Source organism: Apaloderma vittatum, unplaced genomic scaffold (assembly GCF_000703405.1).
Source record: "Apaloderma vittatum isolate BGI_N311 unplaced genomic scaffold, ASM70340v1 scaffold2036, whole genome shotgun sequence".
NCBI classification, from domain to species: domain Eukaryota; kingdom Metazoa; phylum Chordata; class Aves; order Trogoniformes; family Trogonidae; genus Apaloderma; species Apaloderma vittatum.
Window position 1 is genome coordinate 20945 of NW_009722103.1, and position 10568 is coordinate 31512.

At 40.2% G+C, this 10568-nt stretch overlaps 1 protein-coding gene across 1 annotated transcript in view; it reads left to right on the forward strand.

The window, feature by feature from the left end:
• ACOT12 (acyl-CoA thioesterase 12) overlaps positions 1–10274 on the forward strand; it is a 28767-nt gene extending 18493 nt beyond the window's left edge. The window contains exons 9-14 of the mRNA XM_009871629.1: positions 6–66; positions 1542–1625; positions 5722–5855; positions 7272–7400; positions 9182–9308; positions 10140–10274. Of these exons, the coding sequence (XP_009869931.1) occupies positions 6–66; positions 1542–1625; positions 5722–5855; positions 7272–7400; positions 9182–9308; positions 10140–10274 (670 nt within the window). The remainder of the gene's footprint in view (positions 1–5; positions 67–1541; positions 1626–5721; positions 5856–7271; positions 7401–9181; positions 9309–10139) is intronic.
• The last annotated feature ends 294 nt before the right edge of the window (positions 10275–10568 follow it).

Below are 10568 nucleotides of genomic sequence, written 5' to 3' on the forward strand. Positions count from 1 at the left end.
TTTAGAAAATGCATGCTGTCTGCTAAAGAAGACAAACTTTCTGATCCTTGGGAGAGAAGCAGCCAGGTAATCTGTAGATTGTGTCGTATTGCCTGCTTGCATAAAGTGGTGTATTTTTATACATTGTGGGTATGTAAAACAGCCATACAGGCCAAATCAGTTTCCAAAGTGGACCTGTACTGGAGCATTACGATAGTCATGGAAGAATGGATAAATGTTTAATAAGATGAACTTTTTTTCTTCCTTCTGAAAAAGGGAGTAGATGCTCCACTATTGATTTAAGTTTCATATACAAAATATAAAAAATGTCTTTAAGGTAGAATCTTTTAACAAGTGGCCCCTTAGCAGCTGTTGCTGTGAGGTCTTCTGTAGATTTGTATCCCAGTGTCTCCAGCTTTTAAAAAGCTAGAATCTCCCGTAGAGAAATTAGTTTCTGGGTGTTTTTTTCACTTTATCCAGCCACTGAATTTTTCAAAAATTGCTGTGAGGAGACAACTTGGTAAATGCTGAAAGTGTAGGGAGAGGCATAGCAATATCAACAGCAGATGAACAGTGAAATAGCATAAACTTTGGTTTTATTGGAAAGAGGTGAAAACGTGATCATTCCTAGATACTCTGCCTTGAGTGGTCCATGTTTCTGGCTTGGACATGCTAGGCCATAAAATGTGCCTGTGTCATAAAATGTATGGAGATGAGCCTGAATTTAAGTCAACTTACAGACACCTTAAGTGTTCTTTCAGTGTTGACTTTTTGTGGTTAAATTTCCATTGCACTGAAGATTTTAGTGGCTTCCAGAAATATTACTGGGTCGTTTTCCATTACATGAAAAAATAAATAATTGAGAATTATAATGCAGGGCGTGGTTTGCCGTTAACAGTGGCATCTCCACAGTTCAAAGCAGCATTTCTTTTCTGCAAAACAATAAATGCAAACATGAACACAATGATAAAAATGGCTTACTTAAGTTTTATTTAATATTAAAATAAACCTGCTATTAAAGAGTCTAAGGCCATATTCTCTTTATACAGTAGTTAAATGAGAACTCCATCCACTGTAGTCAAGCATAAATAATGCGTGTATTTGCACTTCCTCTGTTTTGAACCTGCTGTGTGAAGCAATTCCTAAGATAGACCACAGCTTGATAGCAATGAAGAGGTTAATTTTCTAGCAGATTTTAATTACCTAGGAGGAAGATGGACAAAGGCATTAATTTAGTGGACTGAGAGCTTACCTGTATTATCTCTCTGGTGGTAACAGTTTTTCTGCACTGCTTTTTTAATTGGAGAAGCCCAAAGTAGTATTTTGTTGTTGTTTAATTAAGGTTGTTTTGCCAACAGCCATGTGAACACATAATCTAGCTATTGAAACTATTTAATTCAGAAACTACTGGGCTGTGTTTTCTGGAATGGAAACACTTAAGGGAAAATACACATTTTTTCGCAATCGAGGAGTAATGGTAGAAAAAGAGCATCTCATTTCCACCACATTTAGTGAAATGTACCTTTAAGCCTTCATTTTCAGAAATTTTTCTTACGTTTCAGGCATATCTGAGTTACAGCAATATAGCTGCACTGACACACCTAGCAGCAAAACCCGGATGGGAAATAACCCATACACGGGATGATGTAAGTCCGTAAGTGTGCAATAGCTACAAAGCCACTTCCGTTATGTTTCACCATAAGAGGTGGGTGGAGAAAAACAATGTTTTTGGTTTGTAAATAAATACATTGGCTTGGCAGTTATTTATTTTTTCTGTGGCTAGGCCTGAAAAGCAAAACTCCCATTGTTTCCCTGAAATGTTGTGAAGCAACCTCTGTTAACAGTGCTGTGGAACCTGGAAGAGCCATAAGGATTCTTGTAAGGTGGTGTGAACGGTTGGTGAATATAAGACTTGGGGTCCTAGGAGGGCAGGCTTGCCAGCAACTGATCAGTAGTCCTTGTGGAGCGACACACAGGAGAGTGTAAAAACACAAACAAATGCATTTCTCACTTGTGTGAAGCATTTTCTCTGCCACAACTGACGTGCTTCTGTGGTTTTGCCAAATTCTTTAAATCTAGTGAAACACCAAACTTGGACACCCTTGTTTAGGCAATGCTGTTGGTCTGTGGAGCTTCTCATGTCACTGTGATAAGCGAAATGTGTGCAACAATCTGTAATGTACTGCCTTTACCAGGTCTGCGTCATGGGAGATGTCTCTGAGTAGCAGACATTACCTTTTGATAGTTCCAAGTGGACACTGATAGTCCACTGGACAGGCAGTGGAGCAATTTAAATACCATTTTTTTCAGCATCTGTGTTCTCAGAAGACCACTTGTCTCTTTTTCTGTACCCATTTTTCCTTTCAGGTATTTTTCTTTGTGCCCTTCTTCTATTAAAAAATTACAAAAGTGGAACACCTCTCTGTTCATCATCAGTACAATACGCTCAAAATCAGTAAGGAATCTCATGTAAGCCAGTTTTGAGATAGGAAGATGCTGTTAAGAAAACCAGTAGCAAAATAATTTACCTGGGAAAACTCATTTTTAACCTAGTTGCAGTGCGTGTTTTTCAGCCTGTTGAGATACTTGTTAAGATCTGGTTTCTGAAATATGATTAGTGACTGGTGGATGACTTGGGGATCGTATAGATTCAGAGTTGTTTTGGGACAAGAAACTACTGTTACAATCTTTTAGTCTGGCCTGTTGCATGTCACAGGCTATGAAACTTTGCTTCCTGATGGTTGCTTTGAGTCAATAAGCTACTTGAGTAAGACTATATGTAAGTCATAAGGAATTTCAGTGATGGCAGATGTGCCAGTTCCATGTGTAGGTTGTTTCAGTGGTTAACAACTTTCAGTAAATGCTGTTGTGCCAAATAAATGACAGACAGCACTCATGCTGGAAAAAGCAAGCTTGAACAATCAAATTGAAACCTTGAGTGTTATTTTTTAAAGCCTCTAAGACTGTACTATGTGAAACTTCCTTTCTGCATCACTAGGACTTCCACAATCTCAGTTTCTTTCTTGACTCTAAATGCTCGAGATCTGTAATAGAACCAGAACAAAATACTGTGAAGAAATTACTTCATTAAAAAAAACCCCAAACCTATGCACATTTTGCATGACATTTTAAACAGCTGACATTACTTGTCTCTCTCAGCAGACCACTAATGGACTTACCTTCCAGTATTACTGGAATCTGGAGCTTTCTCCTCTTATGGGATAGTCTTATAGCAAGATCTGCCTCTAAGACACTTAGGCCTTATATGGTGGAAATTCTTTAGTGGATTTTTCTGGCCCTTCTTTCATCTAATTGGAATAGATATCTGAAATTCAGCAAAATCTGGCTCAGGCAGGATGTAGAATGCAAATCACACTGATATTGTCAGTGGGTGGGAAGTAGCCATCCATTCCCATTGTTCTGCACATTTCCACATAATCTGGCTTTGTCAGTCATTAGATATTCCTTAAAGAAGTGGCAGGAATCCAGGATACCACACTACTTTTTTAAAAATTTTGTTTTTCAAAGGATGTATGCAATGATAGCAAACCATACATATGATCGTAGACCACTTTGATTGTTGTGTACTATTAATTTCATAAGTGAGTCTTCTTTCTTATTTAGCATCCATTTGTGGCACGTGGTAGTCTGCTGACATGTGGATGTCAATAGTAGGCAAAGGGTATGTTTTCACCTTATGTGACTGTGTGCTTACTTCTAAATTAACCCACTAGGTGGATTAGGTTTGCTTTTTTGGCAAAGAAAATGAGAGTGCAACCGATCTTGGACTTTGACTAGAGGAGTTGTATAAATAAACTTAGGTGTGTGCTCAAATCCCTAAATGTTGGTATGGATGCAGCTCCAGGAAAGGCTTTCTACCAGCTCCAGTTAATGAAATCTACCATCTTGGCAGATGTTGGTTTGGTTGACTTGTCACTGTCTCACATACACTTCTATCACTTTTCCAAATGTGAGCACAAGGGAATATCCCTTAAAAAAAACGTCTCTAGCTCAGAACATGACGCCGTGTTGCCTTAAGCACTGCAGGCCACCACACAAGTAGCATATCGGTCTTATGTTGTCTGCACTCAGGCGCTGGGTCTTGGTATTGTACTTGGTGCATGCAGTGGTGTAGGCACCAAACAACTACTTAGCCTTCTCTGATGACATGCATAGCAGCATCTCCATTCAAATAGATCTCTTCAGTGCCCATGAAATTGTTTCTTGGGGAGGGGCTGAAAGAATAAATAGTAGGAATCAGGAACTAGTGCTAATCAGCACTCTGCCTACAGTCACACTATGGGAAAGGAGACTGTCGAAGACACTAGGCTGAACTGTATTTTGAGACAGAATAGAAAGATTAAGGTTGGAAAAGACCTCTAAGATCATCAAGCCCAACTATCAATCCAGTACTGCCATGATCACTGAAGTATATCCTGAAGGGCCACGTCTACATGTTTTCTGAACACCTCCAGGGATAGTGACTCCACCACTTCCCTGGTCAGCTTGTTCCAATGTCTCACCACTCCTTCAGTAAAGAAATTTTTCCTGATACCTAATCTAAACCTCCCCTGGTGCAACTTGAGGCCATGTCCTTTCATCCTATCACTTGTAACTGAGGAAAAGAGACGAACACCCACCTCACTACAGCCTCCTGTCAGGTAGCTTAGAGAGCAATAATGTCTCCCCTCAGCCTTCTCTTCTCCAGACTAAACAATCTCAGCTCCCTCAGCTGCGCCTCATAAGACTTGTTCTCTAGACCCCTCACCAGTTTTGTTACCCCTTTCTGGACCCTCTCCAGCACCTTAATGTCCTTCTTGGAGTGAGGGCCCCAAAACTGAACACAGTACTTGAGATGTGGCCTCACAAGTGCTGAGTACAGGGGCATGATGACTTCTCTGCTTCTGCCACTGTTCCTGATCCAGGCCAGGATGCCGTTGGCCTTCTTGTCCCCCTGGGCACACTGCTGGCTCATGTTCAGCCGGCGTCCATCAACACCCCCAGGCCCCTCTGCCTGGCAGCTCTCCAGCCACTCCTCCCCAAGCCTGTAGCGCTGCTGGGGGTTGGTGTGACCCAAGTGCTGGACCTGGCACTTGCCTGGTTGAGCCTCATTGGCCCATCAATTAAACCTGTCCAGATCCCTCTGCAGAGCCTCCCCGCCCTCCAGCAGATTAGCACTCCCACCCAACTTGGTGTCATCTGCAAACTGACTGAGGGAGCACTCATTCCCCCATCCAGATCATCAATAAAGATATTAGAAAAGACTGGTCCCAGAACTGAGCACTGGGGGACACCACTTGTTACCTTCATTCCGAAGTGGATCTGCTCTTGATGAAAGTGGTGACACATGGTCCTGACAGAAGTAAAATACGCTGAAATAACTCAGTTTTTTGCAGTACACCTGCAGTGTGAAGGATATTTCGAAACTGTATACACATAGTGTGAGAAAGGGGTCATACTGGCCTCTAGCTCATTCAGTTCCACTTGCAAGCTAATTCAGCTCTCCCTAACCAGATGTAATTAAAACTGTATGATGTCACTATGCTATCAGAGTGTTTGATTTTACATTGCACTATATTTTAATGTAAAACTAATCTTGAATACTGATCTGCTTTTCATGTGTCTGATACAGTTTTATAGGTAGTCTTAAGAATATCTGCTTAAGTCCTAAATGTGAAACATTTACAAGTCTTAAAATGCTTAATACTTATTTGATTTTAATATGTTGGGTATTTTTTTCAGATAAAAATATGGACTCATGAGGAGGGTGATGTGTTGTCACTCAAAGTTGAAATGCAAGTGAAGACACCCTCACATCTAGCTTTCTCCCTTTTGTCTGACTTCACATTCCGCCAGCAATGGGACAAACATTTCTTGTAAGAACTTACTTTTCTTTAAGACTGTTCAAATCTACTGACAACTAACCTTTTCTGATACAAATGTTTTTGGAGATGCTGACACGTTTCTATCTAAAGAAGAATTTGCTGTAAGAAGTTGACATTAATTCATTAGTCAAAGTATGGATTAGGGTTTTTAACCTAAAAAATAAAATTTGATTTCTTCTTAGTCTGATTTTAAACTACAGTTGCCCTGCAGTGTCAAAATAGAAAGCTGGAACAGAAGTTACTCTTTTCTAAAATTAACACAATTCCATGCCTAGATATGTGTATGTTAAAAAGTTTAACTTCAGTAAGTTGCCTATAACTTGAGGTGGATATACTGTCTGTGCTCTCTGTAAGAAAAGGGCAAAAAGAACTGCAAAGCTGTGGACTCCTTCATGTTTGTGTTGGATGGCACAGTGATGTCAAGCTTCATCATATGGAGTAAGAAATCAAGAAATGGGGTTCTTCAAAATGCATATTTTAAGAAAAATAACATCTTATAAAATGTATTTAAATTGGAATGGGTTTCAGAATTGCTGTAAAAGGTGGGAGTTTTATTTACCTTATGTGGCATAGAATGATGACTAGAGACAATTGAATTGATATTGAATTTGATTTGGTGAATATTCTCATAAAGGAGACACTTTTTTCAGTTAGTCATTCCGTTCTGAAAGATTTTTATCAGAGGGCAAAAGTAGAAGCTTAGAGATATTTGAAAATCTATACTCTCTGCTAAATTTATGGCTTGTAACAAATTAAATCTGAAGAAAAATTATGTTGATTTTCCATATCTATAGCCAAAAATCTCTTATGACTGCTGAGAAGCCTGATTGACTGGTCAAAATGGAATACTGGCTTAGCAGTGCTTGTTGCTGAGGCAGTAGAAGTTGGAATTAAATAGATCAGTTACCTCTAGTGTATAAGAAAATTCTGAATTTTTATTTTTTGTAATGAAAACTGAAAGATAGTGATCAGTACTTCCAAGACAGTAAAAGAGTGAGTCGTACCCAGGCAGCCCTGTCTAAACAGAGTAGAACAAAACTTTGAATGAAATTTTAAAAACGTTTCCTGACTGTCTTTCCCGTGATGTGTCAGATGGAAAATGTTTGGTCATTCAGCATGGTTTGCAAGCTAACATCAATCCAAACAAGAATTGACAATACTTAGAAGATATGCTTTTAGACATTGCTTCAGCATGTTGCAGCACTTTTTAACAATTTTGTGGGAGAGAGAGGTTGAGTCATATGAGATGCTGCAGAAAACCTCAGTTTTTCACTCTATGTTCCTCTCTGCCTGAACATGAGAATCACAGGCTTATGGTTAGGATGGAATATATGTTTGTACTGTGTTTTTTAAGAGATTGTATCGCATACATCAAGGTCTGCATGTATGTGTTAAATGTATTTCCAGAACTTGTGAGGTCCTACAGACTGTGAATGAAGATGAGAAAATATACCACGTTACGTCTCCACCCATGCCTGGCCACAAACCCAAAGACTTTGTGATTCTTGTGTCTCAAAGGCAACCCTGTAAGGCAAGGTGAGTATGCCATTTCAGGTTCAACTGTGCGCACTTTGGATCCACAGTTTTGATTACTGTTGGCCTCTACCTGGGCCTGTCATTGAGTGACAAAACTAGTATTACATTTTTAAGAAATTAGATTAGTATCTGATTTGAAATGCAGTATGTTGATGCCTGAGTTTGCACAACCAGATTTGTTTTGCAATGTGAAGATGCAATGAAGTAAATTTTTGAAGAAAGTGCTTGGCTTTTCTTGAAACCTGTGTGACACATGTATTGTATCTGTAAATTTTGCTGCTGAATTTGGCTTAAAAACTCCCTCGATCAGTTTAACAGATATTGATTACTTTTTAGAATCAGATTTCTTGTTCTTGCATAATGAAACATGGATAAATGGGACCATTTGGTGTATCATACTGCTCTTTATTCCCAGTTTCTTTTCTTGTGTTCAGTAATGTCCTGGTTCAAGCCAACTGAGACAAACGAACCACGCAGTCTCCAGCTCACTCCTCCCCCCACCCCCATTTCCACAGTGATATGGAGACAATTCAACTAAAAAAGGCTTAATGGTTCGAGATTAAGGACAGGGAAGGTAATAATCTACCATTTAAGATGACAGGTAAAGAACTAGAGCTACTTGGGGAGCAAAATATAGATTTAATTCACCACCACCATTTACAAAGTAGGATAGTGAGAGGAATACATCAATAAATAGGACCCAGTCTTAAATACACTTCACCTCCCCACTCCCCCCATCTACCCAGCTACCTCCTCTCCCTGTCAGTGCCAGGGGGTCAGGGGGTGTGGGGTGCAGTCCATCTGGCCATTGCTCAGTGTCCATGGCAGCTCCTCCTTGAGAAAGAGGGCTCCTTGCAGTCTCTCCTTCATGACACATGGTGTCCATCTCACAGGAGGCAATCGTCTTCCTCCTTGTGAGGCCTTTGGGGCCACAGATCACTTTGGGCATGCCCCCCACTGATTCTGTTTCTCTCCCCTCTGGCAGGGGACTCTGCACGTACTGACGCATCCTGGATATTCTTGCCACCATCAGTATCCCCAGCTGGCAAGCAGTCACCTTCCTGCCATCCCAGCCACCACGGGCTTCAGGGAAAGGTCCTGCTCTGGCAGCCTTCTTCCTCTCTTTCTCCTCTGAGAGTCTTCTTCTCCTCCCTCTTCTCAGGGAGACATTCCTTTGTTGCGACTTGAATACATTGATGGCAGAGGCGCTGCTTGGCCTGGGCCTGGCCAGAGCCAGGTCCAAAACCTGCCTGGGATTGGCAGAGACTCGTGAAGTTTCGCATAAGTCTACCCCTGCTTTTACAAAAAAAAAAACCCACCAGACTCAAACCCATGACAAGTAATTGCTCATGTTAGAAGAATATTGCTTCCAAAACACTGTATGCCATACAGTGCATGCTTTTTTCCCCCAACATCTGAGAACACAATCATGTCTGCCATTGATGGGCCACACTCTAAAGCCTCTTCGTAAGGGTTGCTCCTGCAACAGGTCATGGAGAGCAGGATAAATTAAAAAAAACCACAACACAACAGGCATTGTATGTGGATAATTGTTCTGTGGCTTTCCACACAAGTCTTTGTGATCTGAGTCTGTGACAAAGCCTTAATGAGACTCAAAAGAGCACAATCTTATAACCTGTATCTTTAAATATACTGGAGCTTATTTGCCTTCATATGAAAGCGACATCTTTAGTATAGCTGTGCATACTCTGCAGTCATTTACATGTATCTTTTCTAACATCTTGCTGAAGAAATGTTTGATTTTTCCCCTTGCCCTGCAGTGAACCGTACATAGTAGCTGTAAAGTCGGTTACCCTCCTGTCTATGCCACCTTCTTCAGAATACTGCAGAAGTGAAATCCTTTGTGCTGGATTCCAGATCAACCATGAGAGCAATAGCTCCTGTACGGTGAGTAGTTCTGCAGACCTCAGCTATGTCTGCTTTCCTGTACTGTTACATGCACATGTAATCTCATTTCAGCTGACAGTCTAGAACAGTAACAGCAATACAACAACAAAAATAAGTTGGTTTCCCCCCAGCTCAGTGTGGTTATTAAGACATTCTTTATTCCACAAAGTGGAATGTGTCTTGCCCAACTTTGGCCAACATGCATGCTAGGAGTGAAATCTAAACCAAGTGCTGGAGATGGCCAGGTAGCTCCATACAGTCAATTCTAATCCTACTAGAAGGTGTGCATTCAATTGGTTTGATGGCAGTGTCCATCTCTCTTCACTGGCTACAGAGGAAGTCCAAGGAATTACTTCAGATTAAATGCCTGACTTTAACTTCCATATGTTAGAAGTTAAGCAATCTGAATCCCATACCTGGACCAATGACGGTATTCTTCTTTTGTGCTTTTCTGTGGGAAAGCTGTAGTTTTTTCATTTAAGAAGACTTATTCCTGAAAACATTCTGCAGCTCTGGGTGGTTGGGATTTTTTAAGGCAATTACTTTGTTCATAAACACATATTCACAGGTTGGACTCCGTTTTCTGCTGCACTGCCGTTTATGTTTACCTAGAGATGCTCACGGACCTGGCAGTAGAGAAGACACAGAGATCACTAAAGTACTGTAAAAAAGACATGCTGGTTTTGCTAATTAATGCCTTCAGTTTCAGAAGCAGTATGTGTTTCTGTTTGCATCCATAAAACCCATGATACTCCTCTGAGCTCTGCAAAAAAAATGGCTACCTATTGCAACCCATAGGTTTTTTTGTCTCATTTATTTTTGTTTAAACAGGTGTGTTACTTCAATCAAGTGACATCAGGTGTTATGCCTTACTTAGCTGCAAATCTCACTGGCTTATCAAAATCCATTGAAGACACTGCTTTGGAATGTATAAAGTTCTTGGAGCTGAAAGGCAGCAAGTACTGAAGTTAAAAATGGGCTTCTGAAGAAACCTGTGAAGATGATCAAGCAGTACTCCTTTAAATTCCTGCTTATGTGTTAATCTTTTCTTTACAGGCTAGTAACTTTGGATCATGTATCCTATATTGAGCTTGAGTCTAAGAATATCTAATACAAGTGTTTTCTATCAAATTAAGATTAGGTTTTAGGCTCCAAATTAAATTTTTAATTTAAAAAATATTAAGGAACAGATTCTGATCTTGATTAGGGAAATGAATTTTACATAAATGTATTGGAACTTGGACTGGTAGAACTGTAGCT